Raw genomic sequence first — 19,964 nt, forward strand, 5'->3', positions numbered from 1 at the left:
TGCTTTGTTTCAAAATATCTAACACCCCTTCTCTGATATGTTCCTTTAGGGTTTAATGAAGAAATTCATCCGCTGTTCTACACGAGTGACTGTGGGAACCATCAAAAAGTTTCTCAGTTTAAAATTAAAGCTTCCAAGTTCTTATGAGGTAATTCCCCCTCCCTTCCCCCCCGTCCCCCTGCATAATATTAAATTTAAGCTTCAGCTAAACAAAGGCTTTTTAAAATAACTCAGTCAGTGGGTACAAGGCAGTATTCAGTCTCTGGTGCAAAGTTTCCTAAACCTGGAAATGAGCCATACCCTCCGAAGGGCACTTAGCCAATGGAGCACCCAACTGCACTTGCTACCTGGGCACCTTCATATAAATTATTGCTTGTTGCTCAGCTTTGGAGTGACCGTCGTTTTGTTTTACCAGTAAGGTTAAGATTCTGTCACAGGTATTTTTAGTAGAAGTCAGGGACAAGTTGCGGGCTTCCGTGAACTTTTGTTGCCCACGACCTGTCCCTGACTTTTACTAAAAATACCCTGGGGAGGGAGAGACAAATAGAGCCCTGGTGAGGGCTTGCAGCTGCTCCAACCCTTCCACTGCTCTTGCAGCAGGGACTGACTCAACCCCAGCCAGCTGTCCGGTGGCCCCAGGGCTAGCCACTAGTCAGCTGTTCCGGGGGTCACCGCTCCAGCGACGGAGGCTGACCCAACCGTGGCCAGCTGCTTCAGTGGCCCAGGGCTAACAGCTGCTCCAGCCCTGCCACATAAGAAATCATAGAGGTCTGGAAAGTCACAGTATCCGTAACAGAATCATATACTTATGTATTAGCTATCTTTTCAGTTTTTTGATATACAGGTATATGTTTTCTCTTCTTGCCTCCTTTTATATGGTTAGTAACAAAAGTGAGCCCTATAGCTATAACTGCTGGGAAAGAAGGAGTGGTGATTAGACACCACCTGACCAAATCATTCTTCAGTTTCATTAGTGAGTCTTCATTTTTACTGTGTAATGTGAAGAGGCCTAGTTCTGATAGACTAACCTATTTTTAAGTATTTATATGATCTCCATTACAATAATATCTGAACACTTCATGATCTTTAATATATTTTCCCTCACAATACCCCCGTGAGATGGGGAAGTAATATTCATCTGGCCAATGGAGCAGCTCCTCTGCTAAACAGCAATAGGAAAATTTCTAAAAATTCTCAGTTGAGATAAGACCTAAGAGAATAAACAAGGGACCCCACAATGCCATTTTTGTAGAAATGCTTCTCACAGACTCTCTCACTTCATCACATTGCTTCCTTCTCCTGTCCTAAGTCCTCAATTTAATGAACAATGGTATTTGCATTTTTGGGGTATTCTTAAATTTTTTAATAAGCAGGAAAGTGTGATGATCGTGTGTATCCTTAGGACTAAAAGAGTATTGCAATGTTCAAAGCATCTTCTAAGGCACACTGTAAAGCTTTTCTCTTTACTCAGGTGACTGTACAGAATTAGTAAAATCAATATTTTAGGGGGAATTCATCTGCATTGACATTTATCAGCATGTTATTTGAGTCAATGTATGGTTCATGCACTAAGAGTCTCTGGTGGGATTATTAAATAGCTAAGAGATTCACTTATGGTTTCATTTAAAAGTAACAATTTCATATCTGTTGGACTCTGTCATCATTTTTTTAAAGCTGGATGTACTATGCAATGGTGAAATCATGGGGAAGGATCATACTATGGAATTCATCTATATGACAAGATGGAGACTAAGAGGCGAAAATGTGAGTACTTTTATGATTTTTACGTATATTTATGTGTGCCTGTGTTTAGATAGATTTCTTTATAGAGTTTGTATGGCTTCATGGCTTGGTCCAAGAGATGTTCTCTGATCTTTACAAAATCTGTATTTAAAAATTAATCTCTCATACTCTCCAGATTATTTATATTAAAAAATTCTAAGATTAGTTATTGAAACACTACAACAGGCATACTATACAGACTTTAACATTCAGAATTAGCAGGAATACAAAGTTTGAATATACATTCTAATTTTGAATTCTTAGGTGAAATATCTAAAACCACAAACACTTAGTCGTCATGGGAATTTCAGTTGAAATAGTATGATCCCTTAACTTGCAAAAGTCTAGGAGTTTCTGTCCAATCATTCTGTATTCAAAATGCTCTATCTGTAACAGGGGTCGGCAACCTTTCAGAAGTGGTGTGCTGAGTCTTCATTTATTCACTTTAATTTAAGCTTTTGCGTGCCAGTAATACATTTTAGTGTTTTTAGAAGGTCTCTTTCTATAAGTCTATAATATATAACTAAACTATTGTTGTATGTAAAGTAAATTAGGTTTTTAAAATGTTTAAGAAGCTTCATTTAAAATTAAATTAAAATGCAGAGCTCCCCAGATTGGTGGCGAGGACCCAAGCAGTGTGAGTGCCACTGAAAATCAGCTCGTTTGCCAACTTCAGCACACGTGCCATGGGTTGCCTACCTCTGATCTATCATATGATGGGACATTGAGAAATCATTCAAGCCATCTAATTATTTTGACATTCCTTACTTCTATAGTCATGTCATGTACAGTAAACATATAATAATGTCCACAACAGATAGGACAGCTAATGTTTTTTCCCCACATATATAGTTTAGAAAAGCAATAGCTATCTTGGTGAAGGTCATTTCTTAGGGATCAATGATCAGATTGAGTTAATAACCCTTAGTTTTGCTTTGGACCATTAACTACTCTCATTTGGTTAGTAATTCTCAGAAATCATCTTGTTGCCTGTTGTATTTATTTTATCTTTCTTTTATATATTCATTCATATTATATGTGATTATATATTCTTCTTTACTTTGCATTGTGTGCAAAAGTGGTTGCATTTCAGTGCAAGGGGAAGCTGACCATGGGTTCAGTTAAGGTTAAGTACTGGTGTAGTTTTACTGAGCTGCATTAATTTCCAGAGCCCCGGCCCCTATCATGCTTTTTTTCTGATTTACAAGTACTCACTGTGGCATAGGCAGAGGAGATGGGATTAAGCACAATGTTGATCGAACAACTTGCAGATTTCTTCAACAGTTTCACCTTTAAACCTAGTAAGACCTTTAAAAAAAATTAATTTCTCCATAGCAAATATTGACTAAGTTTGCGGACAGAATATTGCACTGAGATTAAAATGGCTATCAAGAATGCAATATTGCACCATCAGAGAGTGTTTTAATCTAAGAGTAGTATAGCCCTTGAATCCAGTTCGTATTTACTAGCCTTCTGAATTTTGTTAACATTGCTTGTGCTCTAAAGAAATATTGAGGAGAAATGAGGCAATAACAATAACAGAATGCATTCATGATGGCTGAACTACTGCCTCCTGTCAGCACATGGATTCTTAGCAGTTGTATTGGCTTGGAGGCAGTAATGTATACTATTTGGTCAAATGCCCATATTTGCACCAGCTTAAATTTAAAAAAAAATTAAAATAAAAATGTTTTCTTGGATATATATGATGTTACTGAAAACTCAGTGAAATTTTATGGAACATTTATGGTCACACAGAATCTCCAGCTGATGCATTCACCTTTTCCATTGGATAATTATAAATTACTCTTAATAGCCAATGCTTGCAAACCAAAACTAACAGAAAATATAAAATGTATAATACTATCATCTTTGAGGTAGCTCAAGTCACTTCAGGGTGCTATTCCTGACTGGGTGAAATATTTCAGAAATTATGTTTTTGGTAACAAACTCTCCAATTATTAACCTGTTTGGAAACTTCTTTTTGGGGAGGAAATTATCAAGAAGGTTATAGTAAGACAGCTCCAGAGACATCTGCTGTTCTCTGGTTGTCTAGCCCCTGGTCAAGTTGGCTTTAAGCCAAAGTGTGGTACAGAAGCGATAATGGTTCTTCTTTTGATGGATGAAGATCAGGTAAATCGATTATCCGTGTCTACGACACTGTTCACTGTGAGTTTCTGTTAACACACCCCTGGACACTAGGAGAGCAAGATATGGTCTAAGAAACAATGACAATTTACTTCTTGGAAAATGCATTCCTATTTTAAAAATAATTTTAGTTCTCTCATTTGAAACAAAAAAAAAATTTAAATGATTGATGATAAATGTATGTGTCCAGTTGTGGATGCCTCTTATCTGATCAGAAAATCATCTCCTCCGCAGTTTCGGTGTCAGAACTGCTCATCTTCGCAAGTCTGCTCACAGGATGGCACTTTTTATCAGGTAAGAGGCACTCACGACTGTACATATTACAGATCCTGTCAACATTTTAATTGTAACTCATCATTGTGGAGGTTTTATAACTCTATGTTCCTCTGAACTAAAACTTAACATATAAAGTCTAAGTCTTCTATTTGTTCATTCCATAAAGCTTGTATTGAATGAATGAAGTACACTCCGGAGTTTTAAGGCTTATGATTTTTTAAATAAAGGCTCTTTATCTTCATGCTTCAGTGCATATGATGATCACCAGCAGGGTGTTAAAAGACTTCTCCCACTCTTCCCTTTCTCCCCTTATCCTCCCTCATGATAAGACTGCATGGTACCGCATGGTTAGGGACATAGTGGAAGTTTATACCTCTCTAAAGTATCCAAAATTGGCAAATAAAGAAATGTTAGTTTTTCTAATAGTGTGTTCCTTTTTATACTGCTTTAAATTTGGAAATGGGCTGACATCCCAGCTTCATATCTCTCTAACAGAAAAAGTGCTCTAACAGAGCAAACCAAAACTCCAGATCTAAACACCCCAGAACATGGGAATTGAAAACTGAACAAAATTTTCTCAAATTTTCATATTGTTCACAATGGGTGTTCTAATTTGGTCTATTTTGAAGAAGATTTCAAGCTGCAAATTTGGATCTGAACCTGGTTTCAGTATTTGATTTGAGCCCATCTCTATTACAAATGGTTGTTTTTTAAAAATGACTGCAGTATGGACTAATATTTTTCTTACATGGAAAACCAAAATTAATGATCAAGGGTCAAATTCTGATACAAATGAAACTTTGCAATTGTGCTGACTTCAGTTGAGTGACTTGGGTGTAATTGAGGGCAGAATTCAGTCCAAATGAAAGGGTGTTCTAGAAAAACATTGCCGTTCACACATTACAATTTGTATTTGTTCAGTTAGCTCAACATCTTTAGTGGTATGCAGACTTTGTGCACAGGAGTTTTGAGTACAGTATAGTCTCATACTAAATTTTAGGGGTGTAATTGTCCTCAGTGCTTGCGTGTAATTCCCATTAATGTTAATAGAAGTTAGGTGCTTGCGTTCAGAAGCAAATACATAGTCTGCAAGACCAAGAAAAGTGTGAAAGATTCTTATATGTTAAATGGGATGGTTTCCATTTTTCTCATGTAGTAATCATATCCTGGACTAAATAATCTGATATTGAGTTCATTTGAGCATATAGTTATTACTTATAACTAGAACTCACTTAAGGTGCTTTCTGTCTTCTCACCCAAATACCCTTGCTACTATAAATACCTTTGCTCTAATTGTCTGATTTTTCAGAATTCCACATCTACAAGCCCACAACAATTGTGATCTCTCCAGTTTCTGACCCTTTTTCTACCATAGTGAGAAAAATTCATTAACTTCTTGCATAAGTCTTGAATGCAATGGTTATTCTTTTTTTGGTCTCTGAGATTCAACTATTGTATTTGAAGAGTTAAAAAAAAGGCAATATTTTTGTTGCTAATGATAATTTTGTAAAACCTCTCAGTAATTCCACCCACCTAATTTAAGAAGTCTGTACCTCAACTGTGGTCCCTTCTGCCATTGATATCAGAGGCTATTTGAACCCCATGCTGACATAATAGAGCATTCCTGATTTTGTGTTAGAGAAGCTCCAACACCACGGTAAAGTTATGTGGAGAAAACATCAGACTTCGACTGAAAAAATATATATTATATAAATGGAACTTTCAGCAGCAAGTGACCACAAGTTCCACCTTCCTTACCTAATCACAGTGCTCCTCAATTTATGTATCCAAATGGATGTGTTGCATTTTTGTGAATACAAGATTGAGAGCCATTGAAAATGCAGCCATAAATGAATATGAAGATAAGGAAATTATTTTCAGGAGATTTCAGTCCTCCTTTCTCATGAAATCAAGTGACTCTGGTTGACTTGACTTTCAAAAGAGTTGAGTAGCTGCAGCTTGCATTGTTTAGTACTGGTTATAATGGGAGCTGTTGGCTCTCTGTACTTCTGAAATACCAGGCCAAGTATATCATCTTAGAATTGATTGGATCAATATGAGATAAAAACATCTTATGAATGTTTTTGTCAAGAATACCTGAATTATTTCTAGGATCACACAAGTGTGGTTCCAGTATGTCATATGTACAATGTAAGTTATATAGCATATGTATTGTGTATGGATGATATAATTATAATCTGACTCCTGAACTCACCGTGGTATAAGAGACTTTTTATTATATTTTTGAAAACTGGTTGTGGATGTAAATTTTATTGAAATGTAGAAAACTATATTAGTCTAATGTTAACCCTAGAGGTAAGTTTTTAACTTTCCTTATGGTACGGTTTAAGTATATCTTGTTTGTATTTCATATAAACCATGCCTTCATGTTATCCTTGTTTGTCTTTTTTTTGTTTGTTTGTTATTGTGTCCTCCTTTTGTTTTTGTTTCTAGTCTTACCCTATGGTACTGCAGTATCGACCCAGAATTGACTTTGGTTAGACCAAAGGGCCGGATCCTACTGAGATGAATCCTGCACTATTTGTTACCCATCGACAGATTGCACAATGAATGGATGTGCCTGGATTAAGGGGACACAACCAGATTTTCAGCATGCAAATAAGGACATTGTCTTTCTTAAAATTGTCAATTGCAACTTTGTTGTTTCTATTAGAGCAAGCCAAGTGCCATTCTGCTACTGAAATGTGCATAAGATATTTGTGGTATCTTAAAGGTGTGCCGCAAGTCATAGCCAAAATCATGACATGTATAGTCAAGATTCAGAAACTACAGAGCATTTTGCCTGCCTGTTAGAAGAGTTTTCTAGTCCTAATGTTGATTACACTAGCAAAATGGCAGAATGCTCATTCCATGTGGTGTTACAATTGTCACATATTTACTATTTTACTGATTATTGTTGTATAAATGATAGAGAACTGTACAAAAAGTTACGGATTATACCTTCAAAATATTTTGTATAGAAAATATATTTAGAACAGTGGTGATTGTGCCACAACATTTTTCTTGTTAAGTTTCCATGCGTCCAGGTATAGCTCGCCCATGAGTGTGCAACAATCCTTTTGCAACGAATGAAAATTATCCTTACAACAATATTAGAACATAGTAATTCAACTAAGCCATTTTAAATTGTCTAAATAGATTCTACCAATATCACCTAAGAGCACCATAGCCCTTGTGAGTGCAAAATTGTCTGATTTGCCTAAAGATTGGAATTTGATATACAACTATTTAGGATAATGGCAGCTGGTCAAATTACATTTCTTTTAATAAAGTCAGTGTAAAAGTGAGGTTAAAATCATTTAAATGTCTAATAAAAAAGCAGAAATTCCTGTCCCAAAGTACACTATATAGCAAACATTTATATATCTTTTGTCACTCTGTTGCCATTCACATTAATTATTTATTTTTAAGATTGGGTTTAGATGTGTCCAAGTGTGGCATATAATAGAGTAAAATAATACAAACTAACATATTTCAAAATACATAGCTTTAATGGCATTAAATTTCTGTTAAGTTTATCTAGAGTTCAGAAGCTATTGCACATTAACTTAATTAGTTATTGTCGCATCCTAATGCTAGTTCCATAAAACTGGAGATAATGCAGTATAGTAGATAAGCAGTCTGATGAAAATAGTAGGCTGCTCAAGGTATTTTTTTTTCTCAGACCTGGCAGTGGTGAGAAAAAAAGTGATTTTTTTTTTTTTGCCTTAGGTATCACAAATATAAAGATTATAGTGAAAAAAATTGTATTAAGGTTTCTGGAAACATTGTAGGGAGCATTATATTTCATGCATTTTCTGTAGTCTTCCATTGTCTTTGCTCAGTTTACAAGTCAGAGTGGGTTTTTTATTTCAAACTCTGCAAAGATACTTACAGTTCAATACTTGGTATAATTTCTACTTAATGCACAGCTACCAGCATTCCTACTTACTTTTATATGACTTTATGTATTCAACAAAAAGGAGACAAATTGACTCTCAGAAGCTACTATAGAATGAACTAGTCGTGCTTAGAAAATCAAATAAAAAACCTAAATAAAAAAAAACAGGATCAAAGCATAAAAGATAGACGATGGGAAATATCTCCTATTAAAATTTGGTGGCAGTACAATTTATATGTGTAGGGCATGCAAACAAACATGCATTACAAGTGAAAAGCTGGCCCCTGAAGTCCATGGGAGTTTTGCCATTGACTTTAGTGAGAACAGGATTTCATCCTATTTGTAAACACTGAGTCAGATCCTACCTTTGTGTTCCAAAAGCCACATAACAAGGGGGAGTAGAGACGTTGCCCATAGCATTCTGTTAAGGAATCCTGCCATTGCAGATGAAGATTGCATATATACAGGGTGCCATGGGAAACACTCTGATACTCCCTTCTGCAGGTACAGTATGCTGGCTGATATTGGGGCTAGTTGGGCCATACTGGTGATAGGAACAGATTCACTTGCTGGTTGCAAAGGCTAGTCTCCTCTTGCCCTCCCAGTCCGTGGCACGCTCATTAGCAGGTTTGACAAGCTGCTCCATGTCTGTAGACCCCAGCTCCTACACAGAGCCTTAACAAATGCAGTGGTGCTCTTCACAGACACAGAGGTCTACCCACATGGATCAGGTTTTAGGAGTGGGAACCAAATTTTTATTGCATATCCATATTATCTGCATCATACTAAATTCCTTTATAAAGAAGCAATACGATATTGTTTCTAAATATTTACATGTATGTACAAATGACACCTTACAATTTTTATATCCTTCACATTATAGAAGTGTTTTTATGGCAGGAGTATTTTCAAGGTGGCTTCACATTAAAACGAAAAGTTTGTTTCAAAGCTTTTGGTTTCAGTTTGTCATAAAATGTAATAGCAATATTTCAAGTTTAATTTTTAGTTGTTTCAGGAGGCACAATGTATTTCTTTAGTTGCATATTTGCTGGTTTGGTACATTTGGACTGAGTGTTTTAAACAAACAGAAGGACAGCACAGAATTTGTTTGCAGTGTTGTTGTAGCCATGTAGTCCCAGGATAGTTGAGAGACAAGGTAGGTGAGGTAATATTTATTGGACCAACTTCTGTTGATGAAAGATAAGCTTTCAAGCTCACAGAGCTCTTCTTCAGGTCTGAAAAAAGTACATAGAGTATCACAGCTAAATACAAGATGGAACAAATTGCTAAACATAAGGAGTTAACGCGTTGCAGGAGACCATTCAAGTCATGAAGTGAGCAGTTACACCTCTGCAGTCGTGGGACAAAGGAGGGTTAGTGGGGTACATATGGTTATAATGAGACATAAATCCAGTGTCTTTATTGAGTCCATGATTTTTAATGTGTAGCAGAGTTGTGAATTTTTTCCAGCTTTTGAAGGTGTTATGCAGACTTCCTTTGAGGACGAGCATAGGTCAGATATGGAGTGATTGCTTTGTGAAAGATATTTGGCCATGGATGATAGGGGTTTTTTTTTGTCTTTTATCAGTTTTCTGTGTGAGTTCATTTGAGAGTATAGTGATTGTCTGGTTTCACCCACAGTTGTTATTGAGGCATTTAGTGTATTGGATGAGGTACACCACATATTGTGTTAAGCATGTGTAGGACCGACCCATGGATCTTGAATGGTGTATTGTGGAAGATATTGATCATCACAGAAGTGGAGATATGTCTGCCAGGTTTTGCATCTGTTGTTCTGGCAGGATCTGGTGCCACTTTGAATTGTTGTGTCCTGGTCTGTGGGGAGGTTGCTTCTGATGATGACCTTGGTAAGGTTGGAAGGCTGTTTGAAGGCCAGAAGAGGGGGTTCAGAAAAGATTTCTTTCAGTATGTGGTCCCCGTCGAGTATGGGTTATAATTATTTAATGATTCCCTATATGGGTTCCAATGTGGAAACACCATATTACCTGTGGGTAAACATTTTTCACAAATATGTTTCCCACTTCATTTTGAATGATCTCTTGAAGTGTGTTAACTTCTTATGTTTAACAGTCTGTTCCATCTTGTACTTAGCTGTGACAATCTGAGTATCTTTCCCAGATCAGAAGAAGAGCTCTGTGAGCTTGAAAGCTTGTCTTTCATCAACAGAAGTTGGTTCAATATAAGATGTTCCCTCACCTACCTTGTCTAACACAAAATTTATCACTTGGAGCCCATTCTTAAGGGTATGACAGACAGAATTTTGCACCCAACCAACAAATTCATATTGGATTTAGCACAGCCACAGAAAATTCTTTTTACTGTATTATGAGGGCCCATGAGTGACAATGAATAGAAGTTTGAATGTTTCATAAGATTTTCTGCATTCTCAGTTCAGGAAGCCAAAAATTTGTCTTGCTGAGAATTGACAACTATGTTATTTCATGGTTGGTTTGTTTTTTAAATCCAGCTCAGAACTGAATTAGGGATGTCAAAACTTCTTCACTGTAAGTACAAAAACTAAGGACAGATATGTTTTCAATGTACTCTGTTGAGTATCCTGTCTTTCAGTGCTTTTATAAACATATGATCTAGCTACCTACCATTATGAATTTCTGATATGATAGCATAGTGCCTGCTTGTGGTTTGGTTTGAATGCTTGTCCTAGGGTTAGATGCCAGCCAAATTGATACCTGTGTGGGCAGCTTGCATAACACAAGTGCTGTCTCTCCTGCAGTAAATTCCTCTTTGCTTATACTGCATAGGTGTGGCATGTCTACAGATGTGTACGTGTGATTATCTCTGTTGATAAATTGTGCCAATTAAAAATATGAAAAGTGTAAGAATAGTCAAGTGCATGTACAGACACTTGAGTGCCAAAGTCAAATTATAATGCAGTGGGAACATGGGTTTTCAATGAAAATCACACTGTGTCCCCAAATAAAACAGGACACTACTATGTATAGGCATGCTTGATGTGGACATTTCAATAGCACATCTTGTCTCACCACTGCATAAAGTCAATCAGGAAGGAAGAAAATAGCTGAGCCCTCGGTAGTTTATTCTGAAATTATCCATATTGTTGGCACCCAATTGCAAAGGGGGGGTGGTCAGACCTAAAATGAGACACTTTCCCTAATTGTACAACCTTCGACTCACTCCCACAAGTTTAGGTTTTTTTTCTAAAATGAGAGCCCAGAAGTTACATCCACCTCCTTCCCCCAGTTAGCCCATTAATAGAAGTCAAATGTAATGCCTTTGTTAGACTAAAAATCTGTAGGCAGTATATAGCCTCTAACATACTGGAAATTAAGAGTTTACAGAATGGGATCTCGTAAGAGCTCAAAAGCATATATAATACAAATCTATTAGATTAGCATGAAATGTGCATTACATTGTGTACTATTAAACTACCTTGACTAAGGCCCCAATCCTCCAAACACATGAATAATTCTTATTTGTCTGAATAGCCCCCACTGTAGTCACTGGAATTCATCAGTACAGTAAAGATTATCCAAATAAATGTTTTCGGAGTCAGACCCTAACGTATGGTGTGCTCAGATAGGAAACAATGTGCAACAAAAATGTAACTATATTCTTCTTTTTAATGACATTTTATATTGTAAATTATTTTGACTGTTCTGGTTTTACTGAAAATGTTATTTAAAGGAAAATGGTGGATTACTAATATAGAATATCTTTTAGACCCACTTTATACATTTTAAATGAGAATATTTTTCTGTGTATTACAAATGGCCTCAATGTTTTCAGTAATAGTATTTCTTAATAGAACTATACATAGAAGAACCTTCAAGTGAAACAAACCGACATCAAAGAAATATTTTCTGTTAATTAAGCAGTTTAAATATGGGCAAATACAGTATCTCACATACTAGAAACTATTTTAAAAGGATGTCTTACGCTGAGTCAATTTTATTTTCCCCTAAGCAATAATCTTGAATTCTGGATCCTTATCTTTTCCACTAGTCTGAATATTTTGGCTGTACTTCTCTTGCAAATTCCAGAGGCAACTCAGACTTGTTGATAAGGGTTTAAGGGTTTGGTCACACTCCTTTAGGACTTAAATTCACTTTCTGCAGCACAGAGTGGTAGACAGGGCTCCCATTTTATCCATTGCAATCCTAGCTGTTAAAGCTGATTTTGTGACAGCAGCAACCAAAATCTTTTGCTCTCTAGTCTCCCATAGTTAACCAAAATTTGTAGAGCTTTTCTCTCTAAATGAGACCACCCATTGAGCTCTTTTGCTCTATTTGTTTTCCATTTCCCTGTCACCACAGAGGTCAAGAGGCAATCTATTTGCCATAAGGTCTGAGGAGCCACAGAAGGGCATTCCATGGAGTTGCAGCAAAACCACAAAAGCCAATTCAGCCAGACACTAAGGGCTTGTGTACACAAACTTTTAATTCCCCGTAAACTGCAGTGTGAATATACCATAGACCAGCCTGCTCTCGATCCTGCTGACAAATATTAAAAGTTCATTAGTACCCTTTCATCTAGTTCATTAAAGAACTGTTAATGCACGTCAGTTAGTCCATGGTAGAATAAGGTGGGGTAGATTCACATCCCAGCTTGCCACAAACTAGAAAAGCCCTAATTGGTTTAAGTCCTAGACAGCATAGTTATTTAGTGCCAATTCTCTGAGTTTCAAAACACACCGACAGAATCCTATCTGGAGAAAAGCTTGATACCGTGCTAGCCAATTACATGGACTAGCCATAGTGTTCGCTCCCACTCCAGTCAAGTTGAAGGATGCAAAGGTCCTTTTATTCCTATCCACAAGGGGGTAAGAACATCAGAAGAAAGCCCAAACCAGGAAATGAGTCCAACTCCTCTTTCCAGCTCATTCAGTTTGACTACAACAGTTTGCAGTCAAGTAGGCCTATGAAGCAGGGTATTCCCTTTTCCAGATATCTCGTTCTAATTGATTTCCGACAGGTAAGTTCAGAGCTGAGTGAAGCAGAGAGGCACCCTGGAGTTTCAGACTCCTCCACACCTCTTTTTCATCCATCTTACAACACAACTAGAAACGTCAAATAATCCTGAAGAAGATCACACCTGAAGGAGAATATCCTAGTTCAGTCAGACAATCACCTGGAGTGAGAAGCAATAGAACTTGTCCCTCAAATGTTCGAGATGCTGATTCATATTCTTCAGAGTAAGAAAAAGATGAGGCAAGCCCAAGTAGTCTTAGACAAAGAAAATGAACAGATTGACAAAATAGAAAATATTCAGATAGGAGAATTTTCTGAAGCCATATCAAAGTATCATTCATCTAGGAGTTGAATGCAGTCCTACCAACATAGGAAAGATTCAACATGGCCTACTCACTGATCTCTAAGAAGTGCGTACTTGCAGCCCCTCGGTATTCTGGCCTTGTACATAGAGATTACGCCCTAGACAAGACTGCATATGGTATAACATCAAGGATTTCTCTTATGAGCCTGGAACTGTCACAACAAGAGATGCATAGGAAATCAGATACTATCCAGAGTATTTAAATGCCTCATTTGGTGGTGAAGGGAAGCCCATATGATAGTAGCAACTTCTTTCTGCAGTCCAGATCCCAAAATCCAGACCACTGGTATCAGCCTTTCAGAATGGGGAACACACCTGGAGCACCACAATAAACAAAGTAAAAAAAGCTCCAGAGCATCAATTTCCTAGATTTGGGAGCTTTCAGGTTGGTTCTTTGAGACTTCTGTGCTTGCCTTAGGGAAGGAGCATGTTCTAGTTCATTCATGACCATGGCGCATATAAATTGACATGAGGACATGAGAAGTTCAAGTCTAAATGCCAAAGTAATGCAAATTCTCTCCTGAGAGTAAACTCATCTATTTTCCAATAAAGCAAGCCACATAGGAGCTGTCCACAATGCTACAAGCTTTCCCATCCAGCCCTTTGAATCAATGATATATAATTCCCTGTATTTCCTTACAATAAGGTTATGTGTCATGTCAACCAGAAGAGTTTTAGAAAATATTGCTTTTAGAAGACAGCCTTACTACATCTTCCAGGAGGACAAGATAAAGATCCTTCTACTCTAGAGGCATTCATAAACAAGGTTGATCCATCAGTATTTCACGGGAGATCATTCATTCATTTTTTCCAATACCTCACACTCGGAGAGGACAAAAGCGCAGCATATCCTACATGTGGGAAGAACAGTGAAACTATACTTCAGTAGAACCGATCAATTCAGAAAAATATTCATTGTTTTGCTTTTGCTCGTAATGCCTGGGCTAAGCCAGTTAAATCCTCCATAGCCAGGCGGATTTAGTCCTGCTTCACCAAAGCATAGTCAGCTGTAGACAGACTGATTCTAGAAGGGATCAGAGCCTACTTAACATGTTCCAAAATGGCTTTCAGGGCAGAAAGAGCCTGAGCCACCACAGAGGAAACCTGAAAAGCTTCTACCTGGTCATCTGTCGACATTTCCATAAAACACTATTGGCTTGATCTTCACTTCTCAACTGAAGCATTCTTCTGTGGGAATGTGCTCCAAACAGTGAACCCAGAATAGATTAACGCTACTAATTTTAGAGAAGGGGAACATTTTTCTTGTCTTACTCACCTTTACTTCCCAGCTAATTTTTTCCTTACTGCTCACTACATCCCAAATGTCTCAGATGGATCCGGGGGAGAGGTCAGGATCTTTCAGGTGGGATTTCTAAGTAGGGTTTCCTTTAACACAAGACATTCTGCTGGTGTCTTTACAATGGTCACTTCTGAATCCAGTCATTACCATTAAGAAGTTTGTTTCCTTTACTAATAAGGAATTTAATGTTTCTATACAACTCTGGAAACACTTCAAGAGTGGTAGTAGGGGTGTGGAAAAGCCCGTAGACCTGAGCTGCCTCTTATATTTGTGGAAAGAGAGGTGCAGCTCTTATGTTTCAGACTGCAGGAGAGGCCAGTCCCATAAGATAAAGATTCCATGATTATATTAACGAACCAAAGAGAGGCATTAGATTGAATTTGCATATTGCTATGATGTATATACTTTTTCTTACAGTAAACTTTATATATATAATAATTTTTTTTCTAGTAGATACTTTTAAAGGGGGCTTAATATGTGACACACAAAAGGATGGATGTGATGAACATAAATAGTTTGCTATTTTTTTCCCCCTTAACGTGATGAGCAGCAGGCAGGGTTCGGATTAAGAGAGAATGGTGTAGTATATAAAATTCTTACAAGGGTAAAACATTTTTGTGCTGCTGGGTATAATCTAAGTTTTCTATTGCAAACAAAGATGAAGCAAAGATGTTTACTGTCAAAGTGAGATGCATTTATTCTGTGGTGATATTCTGGTCCCATAACTGTGTTTTGTATTCTGTCAGGTGATTAGCAATGTAGATGTTGCCGGTGTGTCTGAGGGATTTTGGTGCAGTATAATCAGAGTTGCTCACTGTACTTTTTTTACTGGAAAACTGAATTCTGATTGACTTAAATTACTCTGTGCATCTGCCTATCAGACATTTAATTTATTCATAAAGTTTTTTTTAAAAAAAAATACTATATTTTTATGACTTATTTGCTTGCCTAATAGTTGTAAGGGACTTTTTAATACCAAAGGTCAGCCATCCAGAAACTGACTTGGAATAAGCATTATCATTTTCCATTGAGGAGTGCAGTGGACATCTAGTTAGTCAAGTGTAGTGCATCTGGTATCAAACAAACATATGTTACCGGTGGTAGCTGTTTATTGCCAAATTAAAGTTTGGCATACTTGTCAGTTTTTGAATAACAAATTATGGAAATTAGCATAAGAATTGAATTTACCAATCATGGGTAGAAAGAATAGCCCCTTTTAGGTCATGGGTAATGTCTGTTAACAAAAAGACGCATAAAGGTTTGCATTACTGATATCTCTGCTATACCTGGCCTGTGAACTAATAAAATACTTCGGTGCGCTGTCAATCTTATAAACCTTCTGAAGCACAAAATGTTCACCAAGATACTTTTGGCTTTTCTAGATGTAGCCTAGTGAATTTTTGGAGGGTAAAAAGGACAGACTTGGAGGATGATGCAAAGATGTTAAACTACATTTTACAGATTTTGTAGCTATATTTTAAGCAAATGGCATTGCTTTCAGTAACTTCAGACTATTGATTAGCAAAAATATCAGGGTTATTTTATGTATTATGCAGTAAAAATAAAAAAATAGATAAATATCTTGCATTTCTTTTCCAGGATAGTCCTGAACTAGATTGGAAAAAAAACAGAACAATTATTTAAAGAGATTTTTAAATCTGTCACTTAAAAAATTACAGTAGCTCTTTTTTTTTTCCCCCGGCATAGAAACTTCCTGGAATAAACATTAAGCAATGCATAATTTTGTAAATTTTTTCCCAAATGCAAACTCAAAAAACATTTTGCATTTTAAAAAAATCAATGCAAAGTCTGATTTGTTAGATGTTCCAGGCTACTGAATAGTCTGTATAGATTACTCTAAATGGCATTTTTTTGGATGGGGGCCTAAGTGTCCTTATATAAGCTGTGATCCAAGTAAAGATAAGAAAGGAGCTTGTGGTGGGCAGTAATTCTTCCTTGCATTTGGTCAATGGGTATCAGTTTTTAATACACCAGTCCTCACAATACTTAGAGATCATAGAACATATTGTAATGTTATGTTGCTAATTTTCTTTTAAAATATAAAGTATTTTAAGCTTTTTGTCAAAAATGGTAACACCTTATTACAAATAAACCTTTTTGTGGTTGTAAAATTTAGCTTATAAATCATTCAAATTGAAGTGAAAAAAAAATACCAGGTCATTGTTAATGACTTAGTCTATCCTACTACTAAGAATATATGTATTTTTTATAAAGGAAAAGCACTTGTAGATATTTAATCAGTCCAGTATCTATGTTTATGTTTTGAAAAAAAGCTGCTTAGAGAATCACTTAAATATTTTTATTTTTGTGCTCAAATGCATTCTCAGTTGATATATGGAATGTTTATTCTGTATAAAGCTGTATAGTTGTTACAGCTGGGCTAAATGCATTTTATACCTGGACTTAGCCAAGTATATCTGACCATGCTACAAAAAGTGTGTACGTTATCAACAATTTGATTGCGTAACATATAATGATGGTGCTGTTTTTTCATTTTTGACATTAGTTTCTTCCTACCTTATAACATTCCTACTTTATTGTATTTGTTGTGATACAGCAAATTTCATTGTGAGGGTCACATTCCAGTGGATGTTTTTAGGTACTGTATACAATATTTACATAGTCCATTTACAGTTTATGCAATCTATAAAATTGTCTAAAATTACGACAGATTTGCTAGACATCAGTATTTAATAGCAAATTCACCACTGAATGAAAATGACATACCAGATATGTGAAGCAAATAGTATTTTCCTAGTGCAGTGGGACATATCTGATACTCGATATTTTTTAATTTTAGGAAACTGCTGCTGAAACATATGCATGTTACAACTGCACCTTCGGAGTTACTTATACATAGTCATTTGCACCAACCATACTTTTAAACTACTTTTTTGAAAACATAAAAAAACACATTAAATGACATTGGGACTTAATCTCATGGAACCATGGACACTGAAATAGTGAAATTGAAATGATGGCTGAAATGCCATTCTTAACCCGTTTTTTGTGCCAGCTTGTACTGTAGTCTGTCTAACATCTAAAAGAACCCAGCAACACACACAGTATTCCAAATTAATTCTACCAGATCACTGTTAAAGACAGACAGCCAGATTCTGATCTCAGTTCCACACGTGTAAACCCACCATCTTCACACAATGGGACTCTGCATGGGTCCACACTAACAGATCCTGAGGCTGGGTCAGAGCTCTGGATTTAACTTTAATGGTGTTTCTTTACTTTTACATTCATGTAACTGTGATTTGAATATGGCCAAGAGTTCCTTGCATTTGTGGGGTCTTTCATATCTCTGACATTAGTCACACTTAAACTTTTGTGTTAGTTATCCATAAGTTTTTTAAAGTTTTGTAACTATAAGCCCAGGAGACCACACTAAATTACAATATTACAATCCTAAATGTGTGTAAATATTTACATAATTAAATAGTGAGAGGATTTTATTCAATAGACTGCAAATACTTGGTAAAACTATTGCCACATTAATACACTTATGCTTTCCTTACGTTCCTAAAGTAGTCAGTATTTTTAAAACATCTTACAATTTGAATATTTTACTTTTTTAATTTCTTGTTAAGTAGCTGCTAATAGTATGTCCATATTAAATCAATGGGGGCTCAACATCTCATTGTCAACAAAGTAGCATTTTAGAATCTCATACCAGTTTGAGTTATAAATGGAATGTTAAAAGTGTATAAAACAAGTACTGTAGTTTCCTCCAGCTCTGCCAAAGGTCACTCTGGAATATCCTTTTCAGCTGAGTTATAACCCTTTAAAAAAATAGAGGGTTGTTCTGAAAAAGGATGATAAACCTGTAACTACATTAGAACTAGTGAACACTTCTATTAGTTACTGAGTTGGTACTAGACTTCATTTGGCAGAATCTGTGTTGTATTTTGATGTAGAGTGAAGTGAGTTTGTTTGGAGTTATATCTACGTTTGTAAAGAGGGTAAATTTTAGTACAATAACTCATGCAAACTCTGTAAATGGACATTTTAAGAAATATATTTGATATGTAACCGTTTCTTGTTGTCACCATACGTATGCTTTAGTACTAATGATGTTAAATTGAGTGTTTCATGTTAATGTCAAGAATATCCACGGCACCTTCATTACTGCTGTAGTAAGTTACAATTGTGTATGGTCCCATATGCTGCAAGATGCCTCTGGCCCAGCTGAATTAATTCTATGAAAAATCTAGATGAGCAAGAAGTATAACTAATCTGCTTACTAGCACTGAATTGCTCCTTTCTGAAAGCAATAAATATATTCATGTTGTAACATCTGTTGTGAAGCCTACAAATACAAGTTGTTTTGTTGCATTTTGTTTTCTATATAATTTATTTTGTGCAATAAAAAGTTTCTCTGGTTTCTCTGACTTTTCTCTAGATTGTAAAAATATTTGAATTCACATTTCCTAATGTCAAATCTAATCATGCAGGCTTTGTAGACCAATTAAATTGCAGGTGCCTTGCTTCAAGGAGTCTCTTGTTGCGATACTTGACTTAACTCTCAGTCCTACATGATGCTTAGTGCCTCCTAGAGGCGTGGAGTGTCCTGGTCATAGATGGCACTCAGCTAACCACAGGGTCAGGCTTTAAATTAAATATATCACAAGAGTTGACCTAAACAAGGGGAGAAGAGATAGGACATGACAGTATTAGAGTAATAAAAGATCAGGACTTCTAGTAATCAATTAATGTAATATTAAAATGTATGAAGAGTGTCTAGAAGTGAAAACTTCAGTCAAAATGTAACTTTGTAAAAACCTATTTTTAAAGTTATGTAATACCAGTGCTCAAAACCAATTGGAAATGGAATGCAAATTTTGCTAGATCAGTATGCACTTGTTTTATGTGGAAGATTGAGTGTTGAGTTAGAGTTACTACCAGCAACCACTTAACTGTTAAGTATCCTACTGTATGTTAAAATTCCTCTAGATCAATGTTTCTCAACCTTTTTGATACCAGAGACTGGCTTGCTGCCTTCCTAAACTGTCTCAGGGAGATCTCAGGGACCGGTTGTTGAGAAATACTGCTCTATATGACATCATATGTACTGCCCTTGAATTTTTATGAAGTTTTTAAAAAGCTGTGTGGAAGTTCAAGCATTACACTGCGTTCTTCCCTACAGTAGAAGACAGAATGTGCAGTAACCATTAAGAGCATAATTTCACCAATTAT

The 19,964-nt window shown here is 36.3% G+C and overlaps 1 protein-coding gene across 5 annotated transcripts in view; it reads left to right on the forward strand.

Annotated features, from left to right (window-relative positions):
* Positions 1-19,159, forward strand: part of PCGF5 (polycomb group ring finger 5) — a 103,004-nt gene extending 83,845 nt beyond the window's left edge. For 3 of the 5 annotated variants that reach the window (XM_050959714.1, XM_050959713.1, XM_050959712.1), the window contains 4 exons: positions 50-148; positions 1,675-1,764; positions 4,165-4,224; positions 6,661-19,159. In XM_050959714.1, the coding sequence (XP_050815671.1) occupies positions 50-148; positions 1,675-1,764; positions 4,165-4,224; positions 6,661-6,708 (297 nt within the window). In that variant the 3' untranslated portion in view covers positions 6,709-19,159. Of the gene's footprint in view, positions 1-49; positions 149-1,674; positions 1,765-4,164; positions 4,225-5,515; positions 5,566-6,660 lie in introns of those variants that run through there. The other 2 variants (XM_050959715.1, XM_050959716.1) reach the window with 2 other exon arrangements.
* The last annotated feature ends 805 nt before the right edge of the window (positions 19,160-19,964 follow it).

Source organism: Gopherus flavomarginatus, chromosome 6 (assembly GCF_025201925.1).
Source record: "Gopherus flavomarginatus isolate rGopFla2 chromosome 6, rGopFla2.mat.asm, whole genome shotgun sequence".
Lineage (NCBI taxonomy): Eukaryota > Metazoa > Chordata > Testudines > Testudinidae > Gopherus > Gopherus flavomarginatus.